A 17,589-nucleotide genomic window follows, 5' to 3' on the forward strand; every position below is an offset into this window, starting at 1 on the left:
GTACAACATAATGTTTTTATTTTTTTTATTTTTTTTGAGAAGAGCAATAAAAATGTGGTAGTGAGTACAATGATTGTCTTGTGGTTAATCGGCGTTAGGCGTTCGGTATCGCACTCACGACAACAGCTAAAAAAAAAAAAAAAAGAGAGAGAAAGATGGCGGTTGCAGTAGAGTGAAGGACAATTGGCCTGTCCGGTACATCTCACTGGGTGGGAAGCCTTCTTTTCACAGACGAGAGAGCCAAACCTCCGTGCATCTTCGGTTTTTTTTTATCATTGTAACTCATGATAACTAATGGTCAATTAGGTTAGGTTAGCTACATTATAAATACTTTAAAACATTGTGGACGGTTGATTTGGTTACGATAGCTACATTAAAGATACTGTGAAATCATGTAAACGGTTTCCTAGCGCTGGATAGCTACATATTAAAAAGTTATTTGCTAAGCAACCATAAAATGATTTTACAGTATTTTTAATGTAGCTATACTTACCTAACATAACCAGCCATCCACAATGTTTTAAAGTATTTATAATGTAACTAACCTATCCTAATCGACCGCAGAATGTAATGCCACACCGGTTTGTACAATGAGATAGAACGGGGGGAAAAAAAAAAGCTAGCATGAACTTCGGGGAACTTCGGGTGTGGCTCTCTCGTCTGTGAAACGAAGTCTTCCCTCACTGGGTGTGGCCGTCTCCCGCCGTCGTTGGCCTCGGCTTCGCGACACGGCCACAAGCCCGCGATCAACAGCGGGCGGACACTCTACGTCGTCCGTAGTCTATGGACACCCGACCACGCCGGGGTGACACGGCGGTGACGCGACGCAATTATCGCCCGCAATTATCGCGCGGTCTGCGGCGCAACTGTGACCAACCGCCGAGAGGCGCGCTCTCCCGGTCGTTTCAATCTCCTGTTGTACGTTTTCCTAGACAGAGATAGCGAGAGAGAGAGGAAAAAAAAAAGAAGAAACTGGTCATTTCTGGTGAATCCCCCAGGGAACCGCAAAATATTATATTCCTCTGGAGGAAAATTGGCAGGTTGTGTTGCGGTAATAAGCTATTTGGAAATGCTCGGGGAATGGGATTGTGCAGAGATTAAAAGCCACGAACGTGAACAATTCAGGTGGGGAGGAGATTTTTTTCATTTTTTTTTTGTCTATCAGTGGTGAGTACTGAATCAAATTACGAGGGAGGAGGCATCAACTTTGTTTGGTCGTGTTTCTCGTTTTGACTGCGGGTGAGGTTTTTACGTTCACCTCAGGACACGGGAGTCGGGAAATGTCGGGAGAATGCAAGCTTCGACGTTACGTTCTAACTCACGACCGCCATATTGAAATCGCTCGAAGCATTGCTGAACTGGTGTTTGACCCACGCTATGATGGTCGGTAAGTGCGAATCAGAATTTTCGTTGTTAAACCGAGTGATTTCCATCAGCAAAAAAATAAGTTCGAAGGAGCATTACGAAATAGATTCTCTGGCTTGGTGGGGAGGAGGGCCAATGGTGCAATACAATAATATACAATAACAATAGAAATAACATTTTTATTAAAAAAAATGAAGCAGTAACTTATATTAAATATATATTTTTGTAAATGGAACAGAAATATTCATATAAAATAACAGATATTTATACATTTGTACGTTTACATGAAAACGACTGTAGGTATAATAAATTATTGTTCGCAGTATTACTGGGTTCGGATTCTGACCAGGGCATTTATGCTTTGTGTTGTCCCAGTACCTTCACTAGTTAAAAGTTATTTACAAACCGTTACTTAAATAAACTTTCTAGTATTAACTGCGCACATAAGAAGTGTGATACAGTAGAGTAAAATTCTTGAATATTCTATTGACTTTTCAATTGTTAAAAAAAAATGCGTAAATAAAACACCTATTAAAATCTAACACTATGCGCCAATTTTCGTAAGAAATCTTTCAGTATTATCTCGAGAAAAAAAAATGTTTTTCGTATATGCAAAATTAACCATAGCCGTGTATCGTTACAAGTTACAATATATTTTTTCTTTTTAGTTTCGTGTGAATATTAGTTTTAAAAAAAAGTGTGTGGGAGGAGTACACGCGCTACAGAAGTGAAACTTCTTGCTTATCATGTATAGATAACGATAAATTATTGGTATGTTTTTATTGTATAAGAGATAATAATTGAAAATAGTAAGGATGCGGCTGTGATCTCAAATTTAAAAAATAAAAATTGGTTGTCTGTAAAGTCGGTTTACGGACTATAGTTTAACGTGACAACGTCATAACAAAACATTGATGAAATGATTGCATACTTTTATGAATAATATTGAATAATTTTTATTGAATTATCACTATTTTTATGGGTACAAAGCAGGAGTGAAATGAAATCTACAATTTAATTGATAAATTTACTTTTATTTGAACTCAATAATTCAAATATGTTTATTTATTTAACGAAGAGATACATGTTTGCTATTTAACTTCTACCAATCTGTGTTATTCTGTTAAGGATAGGACGATGATAGGAAAAGTAGGAAACGAATGGGAGTGTTTCAAGTTTAATGTGCCTCGAAAAAGTCAAATCGATGGTTGTTCCAATCGAGTGGAAGAGAGATAGATGCGGCGCAAGCGTACAGTGAGCGTAACGGGACACAGCTTAACGGGACAATGTGCGTTACGGGACTCTTTTTCGTGCGTGCAGCCGGCGTTCATCGATTTATTAGACGTCTCGTCAAAAAAAAAAACTGAAGAGTATACAAACACAAGCAGCGTTACGAGAATTCCGTAGCATAACCGGTGCGTCATTTCTACCTCTCCCCTGCCGTATCCCATTCCGGCCGTTACAACTAGCATATAGCATGCTTCGCTTCGTACCTATCCCCCCTCTTTTTGCTGTCTTCCCATTCAACAACTAGCGCATGCGTTGTACGCACTCTCCTCCTCTACCGAAAAAAAAGGGTCCAAATACAGGTTACGTGGTTTGTTGAACAAGCTGTGACCAATGTGTTATTTTTAAATCCAATATGGCGGTCGGTAATCTCGCATCAAATCTCCCGCCATTCCCATTACCGTATCCTCGTGTATAACCATTCTCAAGGTCGTAAAGTTCACTCTCAACTCTGATACGGATTTAGCATCCATTCATTTCATAGCACTTGATTTGTACATAATGGTTATGAAACAAGCACGTTCTTCGAAAACATCCCAGTAACTTTATTTTATATTGTGAACAACAGGTTACTTATCCTTGCAACACTTCAACAATTTGCGTCCACACACACACACACACACACACACACACACACACACACACACACACACACACACATACACACGCGCAAGTTTTCCGAGAGACTCATGTAATTCATTAGTTTAACCATACGTTTCTCGGATGTTAACTAAATTCCCCCCCCCCCTCCCCCGCCCGAAATTTCAGGAATGAAATTACTTCTGAACGAGAACCGTGTCAGATCGGCCGCAGTTCAACAAAAGAAAAACCCTTAATCATAATTTTTATTATTAGTAAATTTATAAAAAAAAGTAAATGCCTCCCGGATAAGGCGTTTTTCGAACGGCGTAAAGAGTATGATCAGGATGTGGGGGGGAGGTAAGGTTTTTTATTTTTTTTGTTTCGTTCGGTTTAATGGAAGCCCCGAACGTGGTCTTTACCTTCCACGCAAGTCGTGTTGTTCGTAATACGAAAGCTTAGCCGTTTTTATTAGTTTTTCGTAAGAAGTTAAGGGTTCGATCGTGGGGGGAGGTGGGGAAAGGGGGGAAGGTAGATTTTTCGGGTAACCGTCCGTTGTTTGCGAGCTGCCCCTCTCTTTTCACGGCATGGAAATTCCGGGTCATTTCCATCTCCGGGGCGCAACAGACGCGTTGCGATAATCACGGTTATTGCGCCCCGGGGGGGGGGGGGGGAGAGACAGGCCAGGCCGTCCCGGATTCGTGGAGTCGGCGGGGGTTTGGGAGGCGTGGTTCCGGGTCGGTCTGTGTGTGTATGTGTGTATAATACTCGTTGGCGCGTATGTCAGTTGGGCCCAAGGGCGTTCCAGGGGCGTGTATCGGCCTGCCCCCTTTTTCAGCCTTCGCGAGCCGTGGAGCCTGCTTTTCCCCGATACCATCTCCTCCTCAACCCCCCCTTGTGTAGAACCGCGCAGCGCACCTATCTAGCCGATGCCTGTGCCGATACCTGCATCAACATCGGCATCGTCCTGGAAACGAGAATACCGATCAAGGGGTGGGGGGGGGGGGGGGGAACGGTATATATATTTTTTTCTTTCTTTTGAAAAGGGGGGTGGGTGGAGGAACGAGAACGCGGCGGATGTAAATTTCAGAATCGGGGCTCTCCGTCCGGGACTGCTAACCCTCACACACACACACCAGCACTCTTCCAATGATTGGCGGAGTAGCCGTGCTGTTGGGTGTCCATTTACGAGGAATCTGGTTTCTGAAATTACGGGCGTTTTCATCTGCCTGCGTGCTCTGTAGCCGCCGGCCGGCCTGTTCCAATCATCCCGGTGTTCCCCCCCCCCCCCCACTCACTTCCCATGCTTTCCTCCTCAGCACACTTGATTTCCACCCTCACCCCTCACATACCCCCACCCCCCTCCCATCGCCCCCACGATAATTACATTAATATAGATCCTCCGTAGCGCTGTTATTTTGTTTTGTTGAATGCGAGATCGCTGTGGGATTGCCCGGGAGGATATTTCCTTCTTTTTTCATTTTCTTCTGGGCTCCGCCGCCCGTATCGAAATCTTACTCCCGCGGCCCATCACATCCGTCATTAAATGCATGGGCCGGACTACTTTAACTCCCTCCCTCTCCTCCCTTTCACCCCCCCCCCCAACCCTTCCTCACGCCGCGCGAGAGTTATACACGTACGGGGCGATCCCTTACGCGAGATTAAAAGATCTCTCGTTAGAATTTCCCGCAAATAAAAAAAAATATAAAAAATAAAAATATTGAAGTAGAATCGGTAATTCTGGGCTGGCGTGGAATAGGGGGGGGGGGGGAAGAGAGGTGGGATTTGATTTCGCAAAAAAGAGCAGCGACCACTACTGCGTGAACGTATGATGGGAGGAGGGGAAGAGGGTTGTTTTGAACTGGTCACGAGATGGATAAGGGGGGTATGTGCAAGGAGGTAGTACCTTACATCCCGGGGATGGTGAAGGGGAAGGGGAGACCGCACCATCCTCGATAGTCGGTCCTCCCTACATTACCATATTTTACTTCTTTTCTTTTTTTATGTTTTGTGCTTGTGTGGCCCCCTTTTTTTACATCTCCTTCCCTCTCTCTTGTTGTTCCAGTCGGCCCCCCTCGCACGCGCAATGGCGCCCAAGAAGGTCGAGGAGCCGGAGCGGAAGCCCCTGATTGGTCGCGTGGGCACCAATCTGAAGGTGGGCATCGTGGGCATCCCCAACGTCGGCAAGTCCACCTTCTTCAACGTGCTGACCAAGAGCCAGGCGGCCGCCGAGAACTTCCCCTTCTGCACCATCGACCCCAATGAGAATAAGTAGCACCCTTCTTCCTTCTCTCGCTTCGGCTTCCACCGTTCCACTCCCGAAATTTGAGTCGTTGCATCTTCATCCGGACCAAGCAGGATGAGTCTGAATTATTGACGATTCATTTTTTTTTTTTTGGCTGCAGGTTCATCACGAAATATTTAAAAAAAAAAAAAAAGATCGCAGGCTTCCACGGCCAATTTTTTGCATTTTCTTGGCTTCTGGGTGCAGACTTAGTCTACCTGATATTATTATCTTTGAAAGATTTGTGCAATGGGAGTGCATGACTTGATGTAAACTTTTGGACGTACGCCATTGCTAATCATCGTTTTTTTTCTTTCTATTTTCAGTGTTTTGACCATAGAAATAAAATGATTAGAATCTTTGACAAAATTATCTGTCTGTCCTGCTAGTGGCTCAACAATTTTCAGGAGATATTTTGGTATTGTGATATTATGATTAGCAATGGCGTATGTCCAAAAGTTTACATCAAGTTAAGTCTACCTGATGTTGGCAGCTGTAATGACTGCCGAAACGTCGCAAAACAATTAATTACCTGACACTGCCTTACACCCAGAAGCCAAGAAAATGCGAACAATTTTTAAGTTGGAAACATAGAGAGGCCTATATAAGTCCTCTACAAAATCTCTGAAAATTTTGGAGCCAGACACAAAATCTGAGAGTCGGTGATAAAAAAATAAATAAACATACATGTACTCAACCTAGTTTAAAATACCTTCCCGGATTCTTAAACCCAGTCATTTCTGTTTAAGATGTTGTAACAACATTTGCTGATGTTTACGAAACCTCTGTATAGTTATATCTTGGCGTCTTGGCATCTTGGCATCTTGGCAGAAGTTAGTCGCCTTAAGGAAAAGTTAAGCGTCATGGCGACCTGGCGCCTGGAATTTGTAGAGCCTTAGCCTCCTTATAAGTTTGGAGCTAAACAACTGGAATTTTTATATCTTATAAAAATAATTTTACTACAGCTACAAGTTTTACAACGTTTTCAGAACTTTGTTAAATGAAACATTATACAGGCGCCCAGTGTTTTATTTCGAATGCTTTCTTTATTTTTTTTGTAGTGAACCAATTTATTGTTTAGCCGCAACTTCAAATGCTTCAAATGTTTTTGCTATCCTTGAGAACGATTTTAGACACACGAAGTCGTGTTAACATGGTTTAAGCGTATTTTTCTACCATGAACCTGCAGCCGAAGTTGGTAAAAGCTGTATAAGCAATGCATTCATGTAATATTAATTTTTTTTACAAATATTTTCGCTAAATACGTAATGCTGCATGTTTTTTTTTTGCGATTGGTAAAAAATTTGGCAACTATTCATAACTGAACTCTTCCATAATGGCTAATTGCGTCATGATCGCTGTTAAAAGTTAATTTTCCTTGTTTACACAATACTCTTCAATAATTTGTAAAAAAAAACACTTCGTTATAAAAATAAGAAAATAGCAAAACAAAACATAAAGTTGGTGAAGTCTAGATTTAAGGTTCATTGTCGCCCGTCAAGTAGGATTTGGTTTTGGATATTCCAGATTTTTATGAAGAAATGTAATAAAAGATGGGTTGTTAGAAGTGAAGTTGTACGCAGTGAACAATTATGGCGACACAGGAAACAAACTTACTGAGTTACCGTGACACATGTGCAACATGTTTTGATCATGAATAAATACTTGCATGACGTTTTACAAAAAGCAGAAAGCGTAGTCGCATACATCTTGACGGCTACATTTTCAATATGTCGTAACAGGCCATGCTTATGAAGTGGAACATCCGTAGGGACTGTATTGAAACAAAAGTGATACGAAAATGCAATGAACCAACATTTGTGGGTGGGGCTGAGCTGACTGAAATCACTTATTCAGAGCATTTAATAAGTGATTTCAGTGTTCTGCTTTTCACTTCAACTTTGTTAACTAATTTATGCTAACAATTCGGCCGACTTCTTTGGTAGGCCGTTCCTGGGTTTATGAAATGCACATAAAAATCTGTAAATATCAGCGGAAACCACTGATTAATCAGTGTATTTTTATTGTTAAAATAATAAGTATGTTTTCACTAATGTAATTGAGCCCTTTCAACTTTTTTTTAGCAGTTTCTTTTGCGTGGCTTACATTAGCCTATTTAAAATGAAGAGTATTATTATATATTGGATACTATATTGCATGTTTTTGTTTTTTGTTTTGTGGTCCTCTTTGTGCACCCTTAAATGTTAAACTGTAGAAATTACAGAAATTAGTAATATTACATTAATAAACTGTTATAACTGTTCCAGGAGCGATTCCGTTTGGAATAATTTTACCAGTTGCCAAATCATTTCACTCGACTGTTAATTTTAGCAAATCGACGTAGAATTAACGGAAATTTTCAGTAAATTAATGAAAATTTGAACCGTAATTTCTAAAATAATAATAATAATAATTGATTTGATCTCCGTACTTTGAATCAAAGACGAACATTGCCGAAAGTTCCTTCGCTGATGAAGCCCCGGAATTCTCTTTCATTTTTCAATCGAGACTGTACGCTAAGTGACCCTCTGATAACTCATTGTCAGTTTAGAATTTGATGCTACTGCACATCTCGAATTAATAATCCTCAATATGAGAATAAATGTATTTATGCGTTATTGAATTTTTCTTCAGTTGTTCATCAACTTTTATTTTAAGGTAAATATTATTCTGTCTTTTAAGTCTGTCGTGCGTGTGTTCTTGTTAGGTACAGATTCTGTTGGCTTTCTTTAACTTAAGATGTTAGGATTTTATTTTTTTGTTCTTCTTAACCGAGATTTCTATGTGCAATTATTCATAAACTGAGACATTTGAGTATATTCAAACGCAAGTGAAATGAACAGCTATAAAACATATATTCTTTGCATGAGTTACCTTAATTATTTTGTGTGTCACTTAAGCAACATTTAATTGAATTTCTTACTCTTAATACAAAATTTTTGCATTCAAAATGCGTTGTATTCACACATAGTAGCTTGCCTGCACTAACGTTGTATAGTTCTTCATTTTTATAGGCTCACTTAATACACACACATACATATGGTTTCCGTACATGTTCTGAACTCCATTTAAAAGATGTATTAGAGAATGTAAGGGGTTGACGATAATTAACGACTCTACGAGACGCCAGTGTTGAAATTCTGTACCCTAATCTCAGAGTAACACTAAGCAAATAGAGTTACATGATTTCTAGAATATAAATAATTTCGTGTTTAAGGATTAGCTATACATAATTTTATTTCCTAATTCGCTGTTTCCCACGACTTCTCGTAGACAATGTTCGTAAACCTCCTTAATATCTTTAAGTTCTTAATTTGTCTTTTATTGAATAAGGGCCCTTAAAATTCCTTAAATATTCACTTATAATCCTTAAAAAAAACTCCTTAATAAAGACTGATCGGGTGCAAATTAGGGATAAACGCGGGTATTTTAATGATATTTTGTTTCCTACTTGGAAAAAGCAACGCATGGGCAGTACAATTTGTGGATTTCGGGCCACGTTATTAGATTTTATGTATAAAAATTTTTGGAATTTGTTTTTCATGATTAGCATCTCACCTTTATACAAAAAAAATGCGGTTTTTACTGTATTACTTTGAACTTATCAAATAAATGTACTTAGTGATAAAATTTAATGTTAGGGATGTAAATATCAGATAGGCACTATGCTTGGGTTAGATAAATGTGTTCCAGAGATAATACTGGACAATATGGGCTTATCTGTAAGAATTGAACTAACCTACAAAATAATTTTTTTGTGCATTCACACTTTAACAATTTTCGTGAGGTATTTTCTGATCGTACAAATGGTTTTATACCTATATAGTGGCATAGGTGTCCTTCAAATATCCTTAATTTGTGATAGCACAAGAGGGTTCGAGCCATGCAAGAAAGTTTTTTTTTTCCGTTATTGGCGTGATCTCACGTATCACTGATTTCTGACTGAATTTCCACGCATGCGTAATGTTTGCCTGGGTAACGTGGGGGTCCGTACTCGTAAAATGTAGGTAAATGGTACCGCGGGAGAGGTTGCTTGCAGGGAAGCCTAAGATGTACATCAAGTTCTGTCCCTGTTCGAACACGCCCGAATATTCACCTTCGGCCAACCTCGGGTTCATTTATATACATTTATATTTCTCTGTTTATTTTAATGTAGCTATACTAACCTAACTAACCGTCCATAGTGTTTTTAAAGTGTTTCAATGTAGCTAACCCAACCGGCCACTTTTAATATTTTAATTCATTTTTTACCTGCGAAAAAAATAATAAAACAAATCCCGAGGTTGGCCGAAGGTGAATATTCGGGCGTGTTCGGGCAGGGACGGAACTTGATGTACATCTTAGGCTTCTCGTTGCTTGCAACACAGTGTCACGTGGTTGCGAGGCGCGCCGGAACACGTTGGCGAGGCGCGGGCTTGGCTGGCTCCAAGGTCGTCCGTTCGGGCGCGCTGTTAATTCCACCTCGGCAGCAGGAGATCTCAGGAACAACTCTCAACACTCCCGCAATTAAAGCATTCGGGATGATGCTGCGACGTCTTGTCTCGAGGGATGTCTCTATAACCTCCCTCCCTCCCTCCCTCCTGTGGTCCTCTCCGAGTCGAGGGTGAGGGGTGAATGAAGTTGAGAAGGTCCCTCATCAGCCCCCTCACGGTGGATTACTCTCCGTGTAATGCCCGGCCTCCCGCGTAATGAAGGCGGCGGGGGAAATGATACGCTCGCGGCGGCCGCCTCTGCCCGCGGTATTAGCGTCTGCAAAGAGTCGGCATGATGCATACATTACGAGGGGTGGGGGGGGGGGAGAAGGTCGCTAATGGTCCCGTCGGGACCACCCAGAGTTCCTGACCCTGTCCTTCCTCCCCTTGGACACCCACCATGGTAGCTGCGCGGCTGAGCACTTTTCCAGAGCTCCGTGGGCTTCTGTAGGTAGCCAACAATCGGCATATTTAGCCCGCAGCTGAGCTCCGGTAGTAGGCAAAGTCCTGTCAGAATCAGGTGTCTCGGTGATAGGTGAGCACCAATAATCGACATGTCCTAGTCTGAACTTAATGTCTTAGTGAACAATTACCTCCAAATATTGGCATAGTTGGGTCATCGTTCGTGGTAGCCGAGCACCAATAGTTGGTTCGTCCTGGTCAGAACCCGATGTATTAATGATAGCTGAGCTTGATTGCCAGCGTGTTTTTTTTTTAGTAGAACAAAAAGTTCTTGGTGATAGCTGAGCTCTAATATGCGAACTGTCCTGGGGGATATCTCTGATCTCTAACGGTCAGCATGGTCTATAGCCAGGACCGAAGTCATACTGCTAGTTGATCTCTTGAGTATGAATAAATCATGAATGAATAAGAAAAAAAAATATATATATATTCCTAGTTGATCTCTGAATCAAGGTCTGGACAGGTCCAGATGTCTTATTGATAGCTAAGCTAACTCGGTTGGTACCGTGGTGTTAGCTGTATTAAAAGTAGAGTTCCACCAGTAGGTTCGCAAGTTGGAAAGGTGGTTGTTGTTGCCTTGAATTAGTGAGACGTCTCGTGGTACATTTACCACGCATGCCTTCTCCGCTTCATCTCACAGTTTCAATTTCGAATATCACTAGTTGTTAAATCTAACTTCCGCAAATTGGTGTTTAGGGTATTGGGAAGCTTAATATAAATCAACATCGCCACCATTTGCCAAAACAAAATGAGGAACATTTTTCCGAGATACAGTACGAAAACAATCGCAATTGGATGTTAGAATTACAACTAGAACAATGTTTTAGGTGTTTTATAAGTTCGCTTTCATAGACATTTATATGTATGGTATTTGGTCCGATGCCCAGTTTCAACATCAGTAGAGAGATGTAAAATTTGCTTTGTTTCTGGTGGCAGGTTATTGCAAAAAATGTGTGCATAATCAAATGTCTCATGTGTTCATTGGTTGGAGCCACAGCCACTTTATCGCTTCGACGCACATGATCAGGTCAGATGATTTTAAGGTCTCTGTTGCTGGCTTTTAGTGATAAAATAACTTGGTTCATTCACTTTACAAACATTTGCAGTCTAGACTGTCGCCGAACAATCTCAGCAAATAAACCAGCCGGTGTCGATTAGCGCTGTCATGAGTGACGAATACATGGGTCAAGCTCGAATCAGCACAGATATCTGGCAAATGACATTACCATTCAGTATAAACAATACATAAGGCATGGCGGGTTTTACGGAAACCACCTCGAAGTCTGTCCACTCCACATTTTTTAATGGAAGCCTGTCATTGGTCGGCTCGGCCAACGGACAAGCTCGCCCACGGGCACTGATTGGCTGATTGTTTTCCGCCATTTCGCTGGGCATTCGGGCCATTTTGCGTGCATATGCGGCTGGAGTTGGCGATGAACACAGCAGTTTTCACTTACAGATGCTATGTTATTCTGTGGTATTGCCACCACTGAGCGAGGAGTTCGATGAAGGGTAGGTTGGCTGTTTCGAATTTCCCCCCCCCCCTCGATGACCAGCACTAAAATGAATGCAGGAATTTTGCGTATGTTATAATGAACACATTTATAAGTATACTAGCTGATGTACCCGGCGTTGCCCGGGCTAAACACATCATAATTTGAGGAACATCACTACCGAGTTTCTAGGCTGTAGTACATACACCTGAGAAACGGGAAATTTTGATTTTTAAATTCGCATTGATTGCACAGTCTTGCTGCATCAAGGCTACGCATAAGCAAAACAGGGATGCCAATGTTCAGCATCATTTTGTGGGAAGTTAGGTAACCCCTAGGCAAGTGACGGACGTACCAAACGATAGCATGTTACAAATTCAAGGCAACGCCATCTATTGACGAAGTTCTAAACTAAACTGTTATTAGCGCCTTTAGTTCGCTAAAAAGCCGCGAGTTTCACTAAGCGGATGGGTTTCACCAAGGAAAGGGATAGGAAGTTGCCAGACCTACTACATGACCGTGGGGCGAACATAGAGAAATGACACAAACTGTTTGTGTGTTTATGACTTACATCCTATGATTTTCTATTATAAAACTGAATTTATCCCTTTTTCACTCCCTCAGGGATGGAATTTCATAATTATTTTTAGTATATGCCACTCTCCGGCCCATAAACTACCTATAAGTATGCCAAAAATCACGTCGATCTTTTGCTCCGTTGCTGCGTGAAAAAATGACAAACAGACAAACACACTTTCACAATAATATTGGTAGGGATCATGGAAAGACTTTTTGTAACCTTGATCTCTAGGGCCTTGTACCCTTGGCAGCTTGGCGAGTCCGGTCTGAAGTTTGTCATATCTCACGGCGTGATAACGTAATCACTCATTGCCCTTGGTGATAAGGGGAGGTGGGTGGTTCCACCTTTTCCTGTGAAATGTCTGTAAATGCTCAGGCATCGAAGGCTTGTGGTTCGACGGATGAAATGCCTCAGTAGAGCTAGTGCACATATTTGCCAAGTCTTGCACCTTGTAAATGGGCCATTATCATCATCGTCAGCTTTCAGCATGTGACCGGTTCATCGAAGTAAAACGACTTCAATTTTCTCTGTCCCTCTTGTTATTCCTCCTCCTTCACTCTGTTTATTCTTCTCTTCTCTGCACTCTTTAACTATCAGCTCTCACCTCCTCCTCCGTATTCTTCCTTGGCGAGATCTTCTCGTGTACTTCAGTTCCATCATATTCCTAACTTTTCTCATTCCCTGCACATGGCCATACCATATCTCATTCTTGCTTTTTCCATGATCTAATTCATGTCCTGTACACGTGCTCTTGCTTGCACCATCTCATTCATGATCCTGCCTCGCCTCGTAACTGCCAACATACTCCTCTTAAACTTCATACCAATATAACGTTGTGTACATGCATGGTTTATATCAGTGACTTGTGTCTCCTTTGGGTTGTTCATTAAAACGCCTTATATTATCCTATTTAAAATAAAATTTCTCAAATAAATAAAGCTAAAATAGTACAAAATTTCACACAGACTACTAAAATGACTTAATAAAACTCTGTACAAAAATCCTCCAATTTTTTTTTTTTTTTTTTTTTTTTTTTTATAACTAGAGCTCACTCTTAATTTGTCACACTCATGCATGACAAGCGTTCATTGATGCACTTCTGATACTTACGTAATAGAACTCTGTGGTAGTTTGGCCTTTAAAGCTTTGCAGTATTGCCAGATGCGACTAAATAATTTTTCTGATCTGCGTTTGGCTGGCTGAGAGTTGCGTCCCTGGAGAATCTGCCTAGACGTTTATTTTGTAATTGTAATAATTTAGTCTTTAGCATTTTCGAGTGTAATTATGAAGCTTTTTTTTTAAAAACGATTTGCGGGCTTGCCACAACGCTAGTTCCGTCAGATTGCTTTCTCAGTTTGAAGGCATAAGCCTCATCAAAGTGAAGATAATATTTTCTTTGGATTGCCCTCCCCTTCCCTTCCCTTCCCTTTGTACCGTTTCTTTAATAATCCTCTTCCTCTATCAACTGCACCTAGTCAAGTTTCTTGCTGCAAGGCAACTCCGTCCCTTGAACTTCTTATCAAGGAAATCCGTGCCGCTTGTGCCTTCGGCAGTTTAATTGCAAGAGTCCCGTAATTAGCGACTGCCTTTTTTTCTCTCTCGCAAGCGTTGTGCATAATGTCGGACGTGGCTGGGGCGTTAAACGGGTTTCACGCCATTCCGCAGGTCGCGACGAGCCGAGGACCTGTTCTGCTGAGATCCGCGGAATTGATAACATTTTTTTTCTTTTACGGAGAGTAAAATGTGCACAATTTAATATGTTAAACAGGCGAAGGTGTTGATGAGATTTATTTTATAATAAGATTGTGTGGTTTATTTCAAACAAAACAAAAAGTAAAGGTACACCGTAATTACTGATGCATTTTTTTGATATGTAGGTAAACTTGTTAGCTTTAAGTATACGGCGTTTGGTAGGAGCAGTTTCGTGAAAATGGAACGGTGCTGCGTCTGCGCAGAAGTCTCAGAAACCTCGGAAAAGATGGCGGCGGACGTACGTGTAGCAACCTAAACCCGTATATAGTCACTTTGGTAAATATTAGGGTACGTACCAAATGTATTGGCATGTGCCAAATGAAACTTTATGATGGCGAAACTATCCTGGAATAAATTTTGTACACTTTAGATGGTCATAAAAACAAACAATCGCAACTTTAAAAGTACTTGAGAAATTTTAATTCGCGCGAGAGTACTGCTACCTGTAGGTTTTTTGGTGTAGCAAATGTACCGATGGTTGAGAAACGTCCGCTAGAATGTGTGTTTTATCGGCAGTGAAAAAGTCTAAAGCTGGAGTTAACAATGCTACGACCAACACGACACGACAAATCCGATTAGTCGTGGTACATCGTTCCAGCACGACAGAGCTAATAGAGTAGGGTCACATTCCCACGACAACATGAACAAGACGAACTCTAAAAATTACTGTGGACAAATCATTCCGAGACAAATGCGCCGAAAACAGTGTAGGCCCTATAGGAATCTTTTATTTTCTGTCGATTGTTGAAGTGCATAAGAATATACTTAAATTCAGTCTTCTATTGCACAAAGTGGGATTAATTTCATATCGGAGGACGTACCAAACGTATTAGGAGTACCAAATGAAACCTTATGGTAGCGAAACTATCCTGGGATACTTTTTGACGATTTAATCATAACAAGAAATAATCGCAGCTAGAAGTACTAGAGAAAATTAGAATGGAAGTTATATGTTTTTGCGATGGCGCTGCTATCTCGAATATATTTTTTTTCCCCGTAAAAAATTGTATCGGTGGTTGCGAAACGTTTGCTAGAATGCGTTGTAACCAGTTTTTAGCCTCGCGCGGGGCACCGTTCATTAAAACGGGATTCGGTTTGGGGACGATCTGGAATACGACAGTCTAGGAATAACGCCCTAAGTTTTTTGGGCAATTATTACGTGCTCGCCGCTATCAGTGCGGTACCACGTTAGTATATTTCGTTTCGTTGAAGTCGTCACTTAAAAAAAAAAATTTAATAGCTTTTTTTTTTTTAAGGCAAATGTGAAATAATGTCGGGAAAGATTACGCAGGGCCTTAACAAGGCGGCGGAGCGTGTGTCTCGTCTCCCGCAGTGAGAGCTTACGTACGCCGGACCGCGAGCTGACCCCAGGGGCTCGAACCCGCTGGTTACGTCTTAATTGTGTTTTTTTCTCTCACCGAGGAGGTCGTGGCGCGCGTTTCGGGGGAGAGTTTATGAAGGGAAAGGAAATTTGGAGGAGGGGGGGGGGTTAAAGGAGGATGGCTTGTTTTCGTGCTTTAGCCCCGGCGACGGTGGGCGACCGCAGTGGCATCTGCCGTCTGCGGTCGTCGACGCAGGGGGTTTGAGGCGTTCCACCCCCCCCCCCCTCCAACCCAGGGTGGTCGTCGCCATCCAGGTCCTTCTGCGGTCCTCGCGGGGCCCTTTTAGGGGGGCAAAGGGACAGGGCGCAAGAAGAATAGGGTTTCAGACCGCCGGGGAAATCTCTGCAGTTGCGCATGTTGAGGTCATTCAGCCCTCCCTTTAGCCCCGCGTCCGCCTCTTATAAACCATCTTCCTCGTCACAGGTCCTCGGGCGCACTACGTGACTGTCGTCTAATGGCGTCCAGAGGAGTGTCGGAGGGTGCGACCCGTCTTCCGTTTTTAGTAGAGTTGCGTCGTGTTACCTTGTCTCCCGAAATATGTGCCTCGGCAAAGTATCGCGTGATTTTTGACGTGTGGCATCTTAATATATAGAACCCCGTGCACGGCATCTGGCGAGAGTGATTCCGCGAATGCGACGGTAGCGAAGGAACGGGGAATGTGTAACGGACTGTGCTGCCACCTGTGGCGGATGGCTCGAACCAAAGTTCACAAAGCCAAAGGGGAGACTTTTGTAGTATTAGCTGCTCGGTGAATTTCCAACAATATGGGCAGTAATTTAATAAAATTCCTTTTTCTAAAATCGGGTCTAAAGAAGAGGTTTAGTATTTTGTTTTCAAGTTTTTTTTTTTTTTTTTTTTTTCGCTTTTATCGGAGCCATTTCATTGTATAGTTTAAAATTTCGGTCTGCAAATCGAATATTTCGACAGTCGACGTAGCTGCTCCGGTAAATAATTCTAGAGGCGGGTGCGGAAACTACGTGTGATAAGCGGACTAGAAATCCAGTTGAAAACACAATTTGCGTGTATATTTTTATCACGCTCGGCATTATTTTAAAGATTTCTACCTTTCAATGTCATGTCCGAGTTCCGTGTCATAAGCTTAGTGCGCACATCTCCGACGGGTGTCGGAAATCTTGTTCACATTTTGTTCGAAGCGAGCGCGGCTCCAGAAAGGGGGGGGGGGGCGGTGGGGGGCGGTGGGGGGCGATAGCCCCTCCCGAGACCAATTTTATTGATTAGTGTATATTTATGTTTACTTAATTATTTAATTTCATATGTTAAACTTTTATCTCATCAAAAGTTGCATGGAGCTACTAAGGTTCTGCATTTGAAACATGTAGTAATTTGTAAATAATATTCCAAGGCCAATATCTGACCACTTTCATTTTTTTTTTGCGACTACGACCTTTCTTCGTGCGATAGCCCCTCCCGAGAAGTCATCCCGAAGCCGCCATTGGTTCGAAGTGCCGGTAAATCAGATAAACGGCAGTGGAGTTGCAGCTCGACGAGGAAGAGTCGAACCGAACGCGGCGCCGAGAGGTACCAAGGTCACATCATCCCCGGTTGACTTGTCGGAACGGCGCCAGACACTGATTCGCGAAAATTTCCGCGAAATTGCTGGGTCTGCTTGGCCGATGTGCACCCGACGACGCCAGTAGTCAAGACTCGCGAAACAGTCGCGGGAGCGCGTTCCGCTGCAGTGAAGCCAACTGCTCAGTCACGTCCAATTACGGCGTATTGCCGACGATGTGCCCCCCCCCCCCTTCCTTCCTCCTAACCGCCTCTTCAATTTCTTATTAACCTTCCCTCCACCCATCATGTTCCTTACACAGCGAATAGACGGGTAATCGACGTCCGACACGTAAAAACACCCCCCCTACCCCGCCAACCCCGTTAGTTTTTTTTCCACCGCCAATTCCCATTTCATCATTTT

The 17,589-nt window shown here is 42.2% G+C and overlaps 1 protein-coding gene across 1 annotated transcript in view; it reads left to right on the forward strand.

Annotated features, from left to right (window-relative positions):
- Window positions 1–17,589, forward strand: part of LOC134540438 (obg-like ATPase 1) — a 114,245-nt gene that overhangs the window by 20,816 nt on the left and 75,840 nt on the right. Inside the window, exon 2 of the mRNA XM_063383188.1 lies at window positions 5,297–5,498. Within this exon, the coding sequence (XP_063239258.1) occupies window positions 5,318–5,498 (181 nt within the window). The 5' untranslated portion in view covers window positions 5,297–5,317. The remainder of the gene's footprint in view (window positions 1–5,296; window positions 5,499–17,589) is intronic.

This window comes from Bacillus rossius, chromosome 16 (assembly GCF_032445375.1).
Source record: "Bacillus rossius redtenbacheri isolate Brsri chromosome 16, Brsri_v3, whole genome shotgun sequence".
NCBI classification, from domain to species: domain Eukaryota; kingdom Metazoa; phylum Arthropoda; class Insecta; order Phasmatodea; family Bacillidae; genus Bacillus; species Bacillus rossius.